General features: G+C 56.2%; 1 protein-coding gene across 1 annotated transcript in view; it reads left to right on the forward strand.

Annotated features, from left to right (window-relative positions):
- The window catches only part of UNC5A (unc-5 netrin receptor A), a 56,633-nt gene that overhangs the window by 27,627 nt on the left and 12,901 nt on the right, over nt 1–16,105 (forward strand). The window contains exon 2 of the mRNA XM_066272288.1: nt 13,155–13,376. Coding sequence (XP_066128385.1) covers nt 13,155–13,376 — 222 coding nt within the window. The remainder of the gene's footprint in view (nt 1–13,154; nt 13,377–16,105) is intronic.

Raw genomic sequence — 16,105 nt, forward strand, 5'->3', positions numbered from 1 at the left:
ACCCATTCTGCCACCAAATACGTTCTTTCTCGAATTTTTTGCTTTGCCCTTCCCTACGCCTTTTTCCCAAAGCAGCATCCTCCCTCCCTGCCCCCTGTTCCCTTGGCAGGGCATACATGCTGCACACTCACATGCTGATTTCCCTGGGAAGGTTAGCATCCCAAAAGCCTGCAGGGCTTGGACCCTGGCACAGAAACACCATCATTCCTTCAGTCAGAAATATGTAGTGGGGGCCTGTGGTGTGCAAGGCCCTGTTCCCAGTAAGTAAGACAGACAGGTCATCCACTCTTGGAGCTTCCAGTCCAGTTCTATGCAATGAACAACAAAGAAACAAGCCAGACAGGGAAACTGTCAGAGGCGGTGGGCACTAGAGACTGCTGGAGGGACTATTTTAGACACAGTGCTCATGGAAAGACTCAGAAGGAGCCAGGAGCTGAGATCTCATGAGACAATGAGGAGTGAGTTATGGCATCAGTAGGAACAGCATTCAGGCAGAGGGAACAGCAGGTACAACGGCTCCGAGGCAAGACTGAGCTTAGAATGCTAGAACAGAGGAAAAGCTGGATGCTAGACGGTGAGTTGAGAGAACAGTGGCCTGTGATACCTGAAGGGAGAAGAGAAAAAAAGGACAGAAGAGGCAGATCCAGGGGTCTCCTGCCAGGGCAGGGACAGTGCTGTTTGCATGGGGAGCTTGACCATGTGTGGTAGCCACGTAGCAGCTCTGAGACGAAACGTCCTGTGGGGAAGGGCCCAAAGATCCTGCCATGGGGATTTTGAAGCCTCGTCTGGGGGCGGATGAAGATCTGCCTTGTCCATGTCCAGCTGAAGTCGGGCCCGGCTGATTCTCCACACACAGCAGCTGAGAGGCTCATTCCTACCAGCACCGCTCTCTGGGATGGGGGTTCAGGACAGGGTCAGGGCTGGCCTCAGGGACTGACCATTGTCCCTGCTGGTCCAGGCAGGACAGCTGGTATGTGTGGCCGGCACCATGACCTGTGAGTCCTCCTCCAGAGCCCCTGTTGAGTAGGGACCCCCACAAGGAAACAGGGCCCAAGGTGGGGGGCCCTCAGCACCCTTAGCATCCCTCAATTCATTAAGACCTGCAAATTTCTCATTAATATACTTAAAGCTTGTTTTAAGGGGAACAAGTACAGAGATAATGGATAATGAACTCTCAGTTAATGCCCTTGGTTTACTGTATGTAATTTGTATCTGCTGATAGCGTCTCTCACTTCCAATTACCCATTTAGCTGCAGCAGTAACAGCAGTTCAATCAGACCGATACTAACTTTTATATATTCCAGCCCAATAGCAATAAATACCCACACAGAGACTCACTGAGCCCACTGTATATTTTTATTAAGATTTAAATATTCATGCAGTTATTAGTGATTTAAGAGCTAATGACCCCTTCAAGAGGCTCTAAATCTTTGCCCAAGAGACCCTGGCCCTTCCCTCCCTGTTTGCCCCCATCTCTTCTCACTGCCCCCCTGCAAATTAGAGAAGTGAGCTGCTCTTCCACAGCCCGGATGACGTCACAGCATCACCCATGTTTCCATGGTGATGGCAGGCAGGTGAGGCAAAGGTCAAGGATGAAGGTCAGGCTTGGGGGAGGCTGGCTTTCGTGAGCATGGAGGCTCCTGCTCCCTCCCCACCAGACCTGAGGGACTTGCGGACAAGAAGGCCTCTCCTGAACCCCAGCCAAGCAATAGCCTCCACACTGTGGCCTTTCCAAGCTAGTTTCCAGGGCACCCCCATCCCTGCTCTTTCTGGCCTTAGCAGCAGCACCCCATCTGCTCCCACTTGTTTGAGTCTGCCTATCCCTGTAGGGGTCCTTGGGAGGGGAACACCAGCTTCTCTCTCCTCTGCTGCCCTCTTCATTTTAAAACCTCACCCTGATTGCATCAAGGACAAGGGGGCCATGCGGGGCCTGGGGCTCTGGGATTGAAGGCCCAGAGAGGGCAGTGCTTGCCTAAGGCCAAGGCCACCCACCATTCTTCTCTCTCTCGTTGGTGTTCCCTCTCACCCCGCTTACCCCCACCCCACTTCCTCCAGCCCTCTCCTCCACCCGCAAGACCTCAAAGCCCATTAAGGGGGCAGGAAAGATAATGAACAAACCAGGAAAACACGAAATCAATACCAGGAGAAAAAAATATGGCTGCCATTAAATGAAATAAACAAGCTGGTAATTATTTGGACAGCAGGTAATTAAAGTGGGATGAGGGCTCATTACTGTCTTGACGGGGGTGTGATAGGCACAGCCAAACACCCGCTTCCCAGCTGGAAGGCTGCATCGAGGCCTGGGCTCCTGCCCACCGAGATTTGGGGGGGTGGGTCATTGCAGGGATCTCCTCTGGGGAGCGCCTTCCGTCTCCACACATGCCTATCTACCTGTGTCTCTGTCTCCAGCAGCCTTTTCCTGGGTCAGGATCTGAGGACCTGGCCAAGGGCAGGCAAGGCAGAACAGCCCACAGTGTGTCCCTTCTGACCACAGCACCTTCTCGGACGGACGGAGCAGCTCTTCCTAGGACCCTCAGGTCACAGCCAAGGGTGTGGCTCGTGCTGACAATTAAATCCCAAGCACCTGGGGTTATGGATGATCCCTCCAGGCTCTGCCCAGATGCAAGGGAGTTCCTCCAGGGAGCTGTGATGAGGGTGGGTCTCGGTAAATGGATAAAAGAATGGGAAGAGTGAGGGGGAGGCATCAGAGCATGTTGGAGGGGGGCTCCCTGCTTCACCTGTTGTGTCTGACTCTGAGCCTTAGTTTTATAAAGTCAGAGTAGTCCTTGGACATTGTCCATTCTGACTTTGGTCTACCACACTGTGTTCAAATGTTTAAATTTGTTGTCATCTTTGTAAACTGGAAGTTTCACATAAAAATGAATTTCCAGATTCTCCTGAAAGAAAAAATCTGGCACCTCTTGGCCAGCCTGCCTGTGCCAGCAGCCGTTGGCTGGGCCGAGCTGACCACTCAGACGGGCATTTTACTCCCCACTTTTTCCGGCCCCCATCCAACCCCTAAAGACACCTGAGTTTGCCACCCTGACATTTCTGAGGCCCAGAGAGGGCAGTGACTTGTCCAAGGCCACACAGCCTGGTAGAGGCAGAGTGGCTGGTGACTGGAGACCCTCAGTGAGTACATGCTGTGGCCAGTTGCTGACGGGGACAGAAATGGCACAGTGCCCACCCCAGAGTTTGCAAGGAGTGAGGGGGGGGAATACCTTAACCATAGTCACTGACCCCCAACTTACCAGCCCCTGAGTTGGACACTGCTGAGAAGAGGCAGCTTGAGCCTGCTGTATGCACAGCGGGTGCAGGAGGCAGCCGCCCCCCGCATCACCAGCCTGTATCTGTCAGGTGATGGTCTCTCAGTCACGCAGCCAGAGCGAGCTATGTGTCCCATGTGTAGAGGAACCAGGGAGGGTGTCTGGAGGAGGTGACACCTTGAATTATGAATTAACAGGGCTGAGGGCATTGGGAGTGGGTGGGGCACCCTGTAGATGCAGGGAATGCTAGGGCAAGGGGCCCAGTGTGCAGGGAGAAGGCATTGGTGGAAGCACTGAGCTGGCTGCAAGGTGTGGTCAGTGCCCAGGGATGAGGCTGCTGCGTGGCTTGGGGGGTGTTGGGAGCTGACCTTTGCCCTGCAATGGAAACCCTTGAAGCGGTTTGAAGTATGAGGTCAGATTTTCTTTTGAGAGAGAGCTCTGTGGCAGCATAGTTGGCCATGGCACTGACGCCAGCAGGGGTGGTCACAGGGAGGCAAGGTTGTGGAGGCTGAGGGTGGGGCTGAGTTAGCTGGGTAGCCATGACATGAGAGGAGGGAATGGGCAGGAGAGGCTTGGGGCACTCAGGGCCTGCAATAGGGGACAGGGAGTAAGGAGGCTGTGAGACCCTCCCGAGGTTCCTTGGGGGTGTAGCCCTACCTGGACACACCCGGCACAGGTTTGGGGGAGCTGCTGAGCCCAACTTGCGATGGCAGATGTGAGGTTCTAGAGGACATCCAGGGACAAAGAAAGTGTCAGGATAGAGCTCAGCAGAGAGGAGAGCCAAGGGCCCTTGTTGGGGAGCTGTGGGCAAATGGCCGGCATGGGGGGGGGGGGCACAGAAGAGCACAGCCAGACAGCTACATGAACGAGGGGCAGAGCAGAAACTGGGGTATGTGCCCGTCACTGCTGCTGCCAGTAGGTGCTGGGTCTGGACTGGGTTTTCCTGGGGGTCCCTGTAAGAAGAGGGTTCCAGCTGCTGAGAATGGGGTCACAGAGTGCAGCTACTGGTGACTGTGGACCAGTAGCTGCAGGAGGGCCATCCTGGTGAGGGAATCAGCCATCCCAACCAAACTTAGCCTCAAGAACAGTAGGCAGTGGTGCTGTGCACAGTGTGTGGACAGGGGGCATGGCATGTGAACCAAGGAGTGGTGAGTGTGATTCTGGGATCCTATGTGCCCAAGACTTGCTGGCTGGGGCTGTGGTCACTGGACACCCTATAGGGCAGGGACTGGAGTCCATCTTGGGCACTGTTCTGTGGCCTGTGCCTTGCCCAGCACCTAGTATGTCATGTCCATCACATATGGCTGGCTGCCTGTGTCCTGGTTAGGTGCTTGGGGGCCCTGTGGCCAGCCAGCCTGGACAGGCATCTGTCCCTCACTGCTTACCCCCCTCTCTGTACCTCGGTTTCATTGCCTAGAAGGTGGAGATTTAAAGTAGTTCTATGGCTCCTATAATTCTTGTGAGAGTTAAATAAGAAAATCCATGTAAAGTTAGTTGTCATGTTTGTGTGTGTCAGAGCCCTGTGGATGTGCATGTGCTGGCTGTGGCTGTGGGCAGTGTCTTCCAATGGCTGGTCATTGTGTAGCCTCCCTCTTGTCTCTGGGCCACATCTCAGAGCCACAACTGCTCTGCCCTGTGCCCGCCTGGCTGAGCGGCCAGGGAACGGGACAGCTGCTCCCAGACCACCCCAGCCCCTGCTCTACCCTGTGCCCACCGGGCTGAGCTGCCAGGGAACGGGACAGCTGCTCTCGGACCACCCTAGCCCCTGCTCTGGCCAGGCTCCCATTAAACCAGTGAGATATGAAGCACTGCCATATCCGGGACAGAGTCTTTAATTAAATTAATTGCGAGCAACATTGTAAAAGTGCTGATGGGTCATAAACGGCAAGTTGGCGATGCCATTCATCATCCCCTCGACTTGCTGGGGCCGGGGGGTGGGGGCATGCTGGGCTGAGGCCATCAGGGAGCTCTGTAGCCACCAGGGCCACAGTGGATGGGCCAGCCTTGGGAGAGGAGAATGGGAGATGGGGCAGGGTACACCTTGTCTTAAGGGTGTGTATGTGGAATAGCCACACCATCATTACTTGTATGAAGGACACAAATGGAAATAGGGACGGGTGCCTGGTGACCTGGTAGGGTAGGAAGGGTATTCCACAGCTTGCTGACCAGTGAGAGTTACCGTCGATCCATGGGCAGTCCCCACCTGGCCACTGATGGCTGTGTGACCTTGAGCAAGTCCTTCCCCTCTCTGAGCCCAGTTTTCTTGTTAGGAAGACTGGCAGGCCAGACTCCTGCAGGGAACTATGCCAGGGGTCCTTTTATGTCTCTTTCAGCTGGGACTGTCACAGACCCTGGCAGGGCTCAGGCTCGGAAAGGTGGAGGAGGCCTGTCATGAATGCATGTGTGCACATGTGTGTGCGCGCGTGTGCGCGCATGTGCGTGCGCGCACACACACATACCAGAACACAGCCACAGCCACACACACTGCGCCAACGAAAGATTCCAAAGCAGAAGAAGCCTTTCCTCCCCAGTTCTCGATGGGCTGCGCGGCCACATGATTGCCCTGGATCCCATTCTATTTCATTGCAGCTTATTAAATTCTAACCAGCCAATTATCAGCCACAATTACAGCTTAATTCGGGGACACAATAGCTATTTTATCGTTTGTTAATCAAATGCTTATTTAGGCCTCAACTTTATTAACTATTTCCCTGGATTGGAGTAAGGCCTTGGGGCAGGAAGGGCCCTAGGAGGGCATCCCTGGGGCCTGTCCCCCATCACAGCACTCACCCCAGGGCATCCCAGTAGTTTCGAAGTCCCCTTACTAGTGGGTCTGGGGCTCTGAGCCATGGCAGAGGTGCAACCCTGGTATGGGCTCTGGACACAGAGCAGAAATTCCCGTATCTGGTCTGTGGCATTGGCAGCGGACGGTGTTGTTACCCAGCCATGCACCTCCCTCGGTGTGACAGTCTTCTGAGCCGGTGAGCTGGTGCCTTCTCCACGCACCTTTCCTCACCCTTTTGTCCTTTGCAGTTCAGCCTGTATACGTGTTCTCCTGTCTGTCCTTAGGACCAGGTGGGCCCCGGGAGCCCTCTGGGGAACAGGGTGACTTGGGGAGGTGGCTGCTGCTTCTGACACTTTCATGCACGCATTACCATAGAAACCAGAATGCCACGCATGTGTGTGAGCACGGGTCAGAAGAGCAGCTCTCCCTTCCTAAGGCCTCATGAGAGGCTGTCACCCCCACCTGCTCACCCTCACCTCCTGCACACTCCTAGGCAGGAGAGACCACAGTCATCCTGTTTCTTTTTTTTTTTTTTAGATTTTATTTATTCATTATAGAGAGGGGAGAGAGAGAGAGAGAGAGAGAGAGAGAGAGAGAGAAGGGGGGAGGAGCAGGAAGCATCAACTCCCATATGTGCCTTGACCAGGCAAGCCCAGGGTTTTGAACCAGCAACCTCAGTGTTTCCAGGTTAACGCTTTATCCACTGCGCCACCACAGGTCAGGCCTCATCCTGTTTCTTGTTCACTGAATACCTCCTGGCGCAAACGAGCCTGGACATGGACCTGCCCCTCCAGGAAGTCCTTGCTATTGGAAGTGACAGCCAAGGAGGCAGATGACTAAGGGACAGAGCGAAGGGCTAAGAAGGGAGAGAAGAAAGGGACTAGGCAGGGGAGCACATAGAGACCCTGGGCAGAGGCAGTCTTGACCCAGCGCAGGTGCACCCCACATGGGGAAACTGAGGCTTGAGAGGTGGCCTGCACAGGGGCTGGGGCAGGCAGCGACCCTGGGAGTAGCTGGCAGGTCATGCAGAGGTACCCATGCTCTGGATTTGGGAGAATTCTGAAAGTGCACCCAGTTTGCTCTAGGCCCATGGTGTCCTGGTGTCCTCGTAGGCAGGTCCATGCCTTAGTTGCCTCTTGGAATCCCAGGGTTCTTTGTGTGGCCCCAAGTCTGTCATCTCGGGACCTCCCAACTACCTTTTTTCACCCCCTTATTCCCCCACACACACAGCTGTCTGTCTGTCTATCTGACTGGCAGCAAGTGCAGATTCCGTCTCTGCTCCTCAGAGCCTGAGTGAAGCTCCACTGTCCCAAGTTTAAAAATTACTCATGAAGCCATCTCAGGCCACCAGGCTGCAGGAGAATGCAAACCCCCTACCTTCACGTGTCTGTAACCCTGCAGCCCCACCACTGACTGTGGCTTCCAGCCCAAACAGCCTTCCCCAGATCAGCCTCTGCCTCCCCCTTTCTGGTCTCTGGTCCCAGATGAGGGTATGCTGTTGAACATTCACTCAACAGACATTCACTGGGCACTCATTTTGTCAGACCCTGGCCAATCTATAAGGACACACAAAGGGTGGGAGGATGTCACCGTTCAGTCCCTGCCCTCAAGGGCTGACATATTTGTATATGGGACAATATGATGTGATGTGCAAGTGCTGAGGAAGTACGTTCAGGGGCTGTGAGAACTCAGAGAGGTGTAGTGTGCTCTGTCTGGGGGCCAGGAAGGCTTCCCGGGGGAGGCGGCATTGAAGCAGGACTAGAAGAGCAAGAAGAAGTCACCCAGGCAGATCGCAGATGGGCAGGTGAATCAACGTGATATGATAAAAGGGTCTCATTTCTACTGGCTTCATCCAAAGAAAGGAACCGGGATCTGTGGAGACCGGAGACCGGGCCTCAGTGCTGCTGGGAGATCAGTCCTCGCTTGCCTGGTTGCCTCCATTCTCCAAGTCTCTACGTCAGACCAAGCACGCCCTCCGCTTCTACTCGGCTTCCACATGCCTGCACACGGCCCCGCAGAAAGAGGTTCTCTCCTCCCAGCAGCCCAGCCCCTGAGTGAAGCTCCCAGAATCCCACCTGTTGGGATGGAGTGACCTGCCCTGAGAACCAGTCAGTGTCATATGCCCACTTCTGGGGCCAGAGATGGAGTCAGGCCACGTGGACTGAATGACTGTATAGCCTGAATGGGGTGGGAGTGGGCACTTTCTGCAGAAATGGGGACGAGGACAGACCTGGGAACAGAATGTACACAGCCCTCGAGGAATTGCAGGCCATCAGGATGCCTCCCCGCAGGGCGCACATAGAGGGGGCCTAAAGGCATGGGCAGGTGGCGGCCAGGCCCTGAGCCAGCAAGGCCTCCCCCAGCAGGTGAAGGGTGCGGAGCGTTGGCGTGTGGAGCACAGCACCCAGGTTCTAGGTGGACCTACAGATGCACGTCTCCAGGCAGGGCTGGCTGGTAGCACAAACAGCTGGAATGAGGGGTTCGGTGCTGTATGAGCAGTCAGGACGGGGTCAGGCTGCAGAAAGATGCTAGGTCTGCAGCCACCTCCACCACCGCCCATTTCAAATCCAGAACATTCTCAGGAAAGTAGAATAAATGGGGGCCTGCCACCCCCCACCCACCGGGCTGTCGGAAGATGATAGCAGCAGGTGAAGCCAGGGCTGGGCCGGGCCGCTCTTGGGAGGCCGCGGTATGACACCCTGCCCCCACCTCAGTCCCACTGCCAGGGACTGAGTCTTCACTCAGTAAATACCAGTTCGTTAATAGCTTGATTAATCACACCTCATATTTTCATGGTGCCTTTAAAAATAAAACATTTGAAAGCACTTTCATACCCGCCCTGGGCCTCAGAGTTAGTTACACAGGGAGGTCTTATCATCCTAGACTGAGGTGAGAAGATGGGGCTCAACCTCAGAGCAGTAGCATTTGGGGTATGCCAGGCAGCGGGATGCAGAGCCTCTTCTTCCCACGACCGTCTGTCAGCTGCTCTGCATCCCCTTGGAGTCTCCCTACAGAACCAGAATGAAAGGGCCACTCTTGAGCAGACCCTCTGATATTCAAGGGAGAATGAGTGGTTATTCAGTATTTCCACCAATACTCCATTAGTATCCAGGCCGGACCTCAGTTCCTGCCCTGAGCAAAGGCAATGTGCAAACAAATCCACCCTAGTTCTGAATGTGGCATGTATGCTGGAGGGAGGTTCAGAAAACAGGGTGGGCACTCAGGTAGATAACAAAGAGTGTAGCTCCAGGAAGGCCTCATGGAGGAGGCCTTGCCAAAATTTGAAGGCTGGGTGGAAGTTCCCAGATAAACCAAGTGAGCTCCCACAATGGTCCGCCATGGTCTATTGCACTGGTCTCTTATCCCCTGTTGGCCCCAGCCTCCCTACACACATGGACACACAACTGTGGTCTTCCCAGGGCCGGCAGTGGGTCATGGCCAGATTCATTGCTCCCACTTTGAATGTAGCAGCCAGAACAGGGGTGCCAGTGCCCTCCTGAGGTAGATAGGGACCAGCGGACTAGCCACAGGGCTCACTGGCATTGGGTGCCCATCAGGGCCTGAGACATTCATGCAGCCCTATCTGCAGTTCCTGGTAACCAAGAGCCCATGAGGACCACTAGTAAGTGAAGGAGATTTTCTAGCTGAATTCCAGGGGCCGCTGGCCCACATCCTGTGGGGCTGGAGAAGCCTTGCCCGAGTGTGGTGGACGGAGCCACAGGAGAACTGGGGGAGAAAGAGGGGCCTAGCCAGCCGAGGGGCCCACACCTGCCTGCCCTCCTGCAGCCCTGGTGCAGCTGTCCCAAGAGGACACCAGTGGGGCCCGAATATGGTGGAGATTTCTTCCATGTTTGTCACCTCAGTGGCCCCAGAAAGAGCAGCGATAGGCCCCCCTCTCCAACTCCCCAGTCACTAACATTAGGCAGCCTTGACTCAGGCGGCAGGGACCGGGGATGGACAGTCTGGTAGCAGGGACAGAGGCTTCCACCACTCACTTGCTTCTTGCTTCTCCTATGTTAGGAGCTATTCTACCAGAGGGAAAACATGCTGGCTGCTCTTTACAGATGTAGTGACAGTGGAGTTAGGCCCTGAGGAGAAGGTAGGAGCTGCTGGCAAGGAGGAAGGAAGGAAGGGTGTTTCAGACCAAGAGGACCATGGGCAGAGACCTGAAGGTGGGAGGCAGTACCTAGAGGGATCAGTGGGTATTTCTGCACAAGAAGGCTGGAGAATTGACTGATCCAGAGTGAAGGCTTAGGGGTACCAGCCAAAGGCACTTGGCGCCATCCTGAAATGCTCATGGAAGCCACAGAAATAGAAGCAAGCCCAGGGTGAGGCAATAGGGAGCAATGGGGACTGTGGTGAACTACAGAGCTTTTGCCCTGTTGGAACTATCATAGGTCATTTGGCAGTGAACATGAACTGCTTTGTGTTATCTTTGATAGACAAGTACAGGGTTCTTGTCAAAGAGAAAACACACTCACTCCATGGCCTGCAGTGTAAAATGGAGAGAACTGAGTTCACACTGGCCTTAGTTCAAGAGAGAGGCCTACCTGGGACAGGCAGGCATCAGGCAGTTTGCAGGCACTGAACACAACGGTGGAGGTCGCATGGTGGGCTGTGGGATCAGAGGGAGGGAAGGCAGTTCTGGCTGCCCATGCAGTGTCTATAGCCCCAAGAGGACACCCAGTGGGGCCTGAATACGCCCCCACCCAAGGCCTCAGAGTGTCCTTGCTAGAGGATATAGCTGTAACCTTGAGGGTGCTCCTTGGGTTCTACTCAATAAACGCTCCCCCCGGGTGAGGAGGGGAGGCCACACCAGAGTAGCATGACGGAGGTGCCAGAGAAGTGAGCTGTGTCCCTTATTGGTTACAGCACATTTGTTTTTCATTAGCAGTTAAATGCAGACATGAGGGGTTGTGCTAGGTTCAATGGGCGGTGGACCTGAGCAGCATAGGGAGGCTGGAGGACCACACACCCACTCCTGCCCGCACCCCTCGCCAGGACCCTGCCCACCCAGCCCCAGCCAGTCAGCAGGCACAGGTCATCACACTGAGTCTGCAAGCTGAGGCCTCAGGTAGCCAGCACCGCCACTGGGGACTCCCAAGTCCTCCTGGAGCCTGTGGCTCCTGCCCCCGACATCCCTGCAGGCCTGCTCAGGGGTCAAGCTTGGCCCTAGAGTCTGCTGAGATGCTGTGGCTTCCCCAGGAAATGTCTGAAGAAGCCGCTGGACCTACCAGCTCCCCCACTCCAGGTCCACACCTGGGAGCTCACCATCCAGTTCGTTCTCTGGACCAGTGGCCTGGCTCAAGGCAGCCCTCCCCTGGCTGAGCTAGCTGCCTGGGTCGGGGCCTTGGTAGTGGCTGATGAGTGACAGTGAAGAGCACATATAGTAACAAATGGGATGCAAGGCTACCCCAAGATGCTTTTTGAGTCAAGGGCCAGAGCTGAGGTGTCTGGGGTGACTCCCTCAGGCTTCAGAGTCCTCATCTGTAAGATATCTAAGTGACTTCTCCCCTCTGCCTGCGCCCCACAACCCCCCATATAGAAGGAAAGACATCTGCCAGCTTTGTGTCTCAGTTTCCTCATCAGCTCCTACCCCTGAAGAGATTGCTGTGAGGGCCCTGAGCTCAGGGAGACAAAGCTTTGCCGTCAGTGCAGAGCCGCAGGGGAGCATCAGTGGCCAGCGCACTGAGCACACTAAGTGCCTTTCCTCACGTCACCCTCACAACAGCCTTTAGAATCAGGGACCACGTCCCCATTTCCCAGGTGAGGAAAGAGGCTGTGGGATTGGGGGGCTTTTCCTGAAGTCCACCAGGTTTCCCAGCTCCTCAGCAGGCATCCGTGGCTCACCTGCCTGGCCCCGGACACCTACAGGACCCAGCACAGGTCCCATCCCCCAAATCACAGTCTGGGGTGGTGGGGGCCAACTCCCACCTTAGGAAGAGGGTCTCTGTGCAGGCAGGAGAGAAGGGCATGTGGATGCCCTCTGGGGGATGGGGCCAAGCCCACAGAGTCAGCCTGCCTGTCAGATGCCCTCTGTGAGTTTTGCGCTGCCTATGGGTAGGTTCGTGGAGCCAGGAGGCTGACCTGGTGAGGCTTCTCCAGACCTCCCAATGGACAGATGAGACCTGCATAGCACAGATGGTCACTCGCCCAAGGTCACCACTAGCAGAGGGCAGAATGGGTCTCTGAAGCCCCTTTCAGCGCAGAGGCACCTGTGGGCTGTGCATGTGCTGTGGGGACATCACTGCAGCCCTGAGGCCAGGCCGTCAGGGGCTTGTTCAGTGGGCACCTGGGTGGGGAGGCTGAGGGTGCCCCCACTCCTTCCTCACCCCTTCCCCCTGTCCCCCTGCCCCCAGCCTCTCAGGGGCCCTGCTGGTTCAGCAGCCTGTCAGACTGCTGGGGTTTACCTCTGCCAGAGCCTCAGAGCCAATTATCTGTGTAATTAGCAACAAATGACTCATGGGATGGTTGTGGTTTTCAGTTAAAATTAGAAGGAAACCCAATTCAGGTCTCCGTAAAGGGTGGGACGTGGCCCAGGTCCCTCAGGCTCCTAGACACACTGTGCTGGATCCATCCCGTTGGGGCCGCAGAGCAGCCCTGGTGCATTCCTGGCCCTCCCAGGGCCTCTCCTGTAGGCTCTGCTGCCTCCCTTCCCTCATTAGCTTGATGGTTTTTGAACACCCACTGTGCGAGGGACCTGCAATGAGGATCAACTCAGAAGCGGCTGAGAGCCAGCCATGGCAGCAGAGGGAAGGACTCCTAGCCTGTTGGGGCCTCTCCCTCCCTCCTGCTTTCTCCTGGACCCCCACACTCACCCCGGGGTGGTGGATTGCCTTACCAGATTCCTGAACTCTTACCAGGGTCATAACAAGCCTGACTACTCTGCCATGGTCTCATTCATCTCTCCACAGAACTGGAGGGGGTCTACTTGCTCCCCCAGTGCAGAGGCGAGTGGGCATCAGCAGTCCGGATAGCCAAGCTGGCAGTGGCAGTCTGCACTGCCCACTCCACCATTTGCCCCAGCAGCAGGCCTCCATGGCCTGGCCCTGCACCTGAGCAGATGGAGGCCTGGCTCACTTTCCGCCTTTGCCTTGCTGCAGGTGCCCAGCAGAGTGCCACTGTAGCTAACCCAGTGCCCGGCACCAACCCAGACCTGCTTCCCAACTTCCTGGTGGAGCCCGAGGATGTGTACATCGTCAAGAACAAGCCAGTGCTGCTGGTGTGCAAGGCCATGCCTGCCACGCAGATCTTCTTCAAGTGCAATGGGGAGTGGGTGCGCCAGGTGGACCACGTGATTGAGCGCAGCACCGATGGGAGCAGCGGTGAGGCGGGCTGGGCGGCAGGTGGGCCACATGAGGTGGGGGCCCAGAAAGGGGCCTGCAGCCACCCCGCTGCAGCCCGTGGGCAGGAGGCCAGGATGTAGCCAGCTCTGTGTCTGCCACCCAGATCCCCGTAGAGGCCAGACTCCACACCGAAGGCTCCCTTACCTCCACCAAGGCCTGCCCTAGGAGTACCCTCATCAGACCTCACAGCTCGTTGGGGAGATAGGAGGGAAGACCCTGAAGATGTGCCGGGAGTCATGGCAGGAAAAGCAGTCCCACAGTGGTGTCACCCAGGGAGGACCCAGGCAGCTGTGCGGCAGAAAAAGGGTTTGGAGGCAGTGGGTTCCAGATGCTTAAAGAGTTCACAGACCTCACAATCTGTGGTTATTTAATTTTTGCATCCACTTTACACATTCCCTGAGCACTCACTCTGTGTGTGGGACCAACCCTCAGAGATATGGGTAGCATGGTGACACCTCAGGGAGGCTCAGAGGGGAGCAGGACTGGGCTGCCTGCGGAGATAGCAGGAAAACGGAGCGGGAGGCATAGGAACTGGTCAGGGAGAGAAGAGGGGAAGGCCGTCCCAGGCAAGGGACACAGCGCAAGAACGGCCATGTAGGCAGAGGAGCCGTGTACCCACTGATTCAGCAGGGAGAGTGGCGTGTGCACGGGGGCAGTGGTGCCATTGGGAGCCTCACCCATTTGGCTCTAGAGTGAGCTCACAGTCCCGTGTGATGTCCACCGGTCATGTAACAGACAGAGCTCTGGGTGACACATGGGCCCTGAAGGGAGAGGCAGATCCAGAGACTCTGAGGAGAGGGAACTGGTGGGACTGGGCTGAGACGCACAGGGAGGAGTTCCAGGGCAATGAGCAGACCCAAGAAGTACCCCTTCTGTGGGACACCCCATTCCCCACCCCAGCCTACTGCCCAGGACAATTCACGCTGATGCTGAGGCAGGCAGAGGACCACGGGCCCATAGAGGTGACCCATGCTTCAGGCAGGGAGCTCTGAGTGACCCAGGAAGGATCCCAAAGGAGAGCACCATCCAAGCTTCATCTTAAGACCCCTGGAACCAGTGTTTCCCAGGCCAGGCCCAGAGATATGAAGCAGGACTGACAGGCCAGCAGTGGGACTGGGTTGGTACGGGAGAGGCAGGCTGTGGCAAGATGCACTGTGAGGGTGGTGCAGGGAAGAGGCAGGCTGGAGGGGCTCCCACAACGACCTGGGTGAGATCCATCAAGCTCTGAGCTTACCAGGTGTGATTCAGTCCTCAGAACCAACCTATCAGTTAGAGATGGGATGGGGGCCTTGGCTCTGACGCCTACAGGGCTCCCAAAGGGTTCCAACCACATGTCCTGGTCCACAGAACTCACGCTCTGTCCTCCCCTGCCAGAGTGAGCAGGGACGGTCTCCTTCCTGCATGTAGGCAGCGCCCCCTTGGTGACTCCTGCCCAGGCCTCTGAGCCCAGCAGTGCCCTGAACTACATGCCTATTGCAGGCAGCTCCCTTCCTTAGTCCTTGGGTGTTTATTGAGCACCTGCTCTGTGCCAGGCCTGAGTTAGGTGCTAGGAAGTCAGTCCCCAAGGCTCTTGGAGCAGGTGAGCCAGCTCTGCCCTCCACCCATGAAAGAATGGAGAAAGTCAGTGACCTCTGAGGCCCAAGAGAGTCCTGGCCCCATCAGCACTTCCCAGAGCCAGAGCCTCTGCTAGAACCATTCTGCCCACATGGGCAGCTTTAGGACTTACACTGTCCCAGTGGGAAAGTCTGACCCGCCTAGGGCAGGTCTGCTGCCCTCCCTGAGCATCATTTCCTCATCTATATATGAGGATGAGGAGGGCCCCTTGTACATTGGGGAAGTCGTGAGATCTCATACTTCCTATCGGAGCCCGGCTCCAGGCCTTCACTCCCTACCGATGCCCAGGCCCGGAGTCACTTTTTGGCATAATGAGTTCTCCCACTGCTATTGCAGGTCCCCCATGGAAAGAACAGGCAAGGAGGAAGCCCCAACCAGAGACCTGCCTTTTCACAGCCTTGAGGGTCTGTCCTGGACCCTCTGGAAGGTCCCAGGCTAGCACCTTGCTGCTCCCAGCCTCCCCTTCCTTGTCTCCTTCTGTCATGAGATCTGGACTCCATGGCTTGGCGGAGACACAGGCCCAGCACGCACACCAAGGGTCCCCCACCCACAGTCCCAGCAGGCTCTGCTGGCCTTGCTCCCTTCCAGCCAGCCAGAGCAGCAGAGCTCATGGGGACAAGTCCCACCTGTAACCCAGGGACCCTCCCAGCCTGAGCACCAGCTTCAGGGCTGCCATTGCTCTTGGTTTCTCAACCCAAAGCCATTGAGTGCTTTGAAGCTCAGAGACAGGCTTCCCTCATTCACCCACAAACAAATGCCACAGCATGGCACCATGCAGGCACACAGACCAAGGACCCTAACTCAAAAACATTCTGTGGTCAGGCAGGCATGGCGGCCATCAGAAGTCAGCCCAGAACTGCAACCACACCCTTTCCTGTGTGGGGCTGGGGTGACTGGGCGGACACCCCAGGAGAGAACACTCCTGTGCCGCCTCAGTTACGCCCATTCGCTATCCAGAAGGCCAGGGTGTAGGGACCAAAACCAGGCAACCTTCAACCCAAACCTGCTGATGCCGGAAAAGTCTGGTTTTTGAAGCCAAGCCTCGGAGTCCCATCAGGGTGGGACTTCCTGTATTGCACACATTGATTGGTCAT

This window comes from Saccopteryx bilineata, chromosome 4 (genome assembly GCF_036850765.1).
Source record: "Saccopteryx bilineata isolate mSacBil1 chromosome 4, mSacBil1_pri_phased_curated, whole genome shotgun sequence".
Lineage (NCBI taxonomy): Eukaryota > Metazoa > Chordata > Mammalia > Chiroptera > Emballonuridae > Saccopteryx > Saccopteryx bilineata.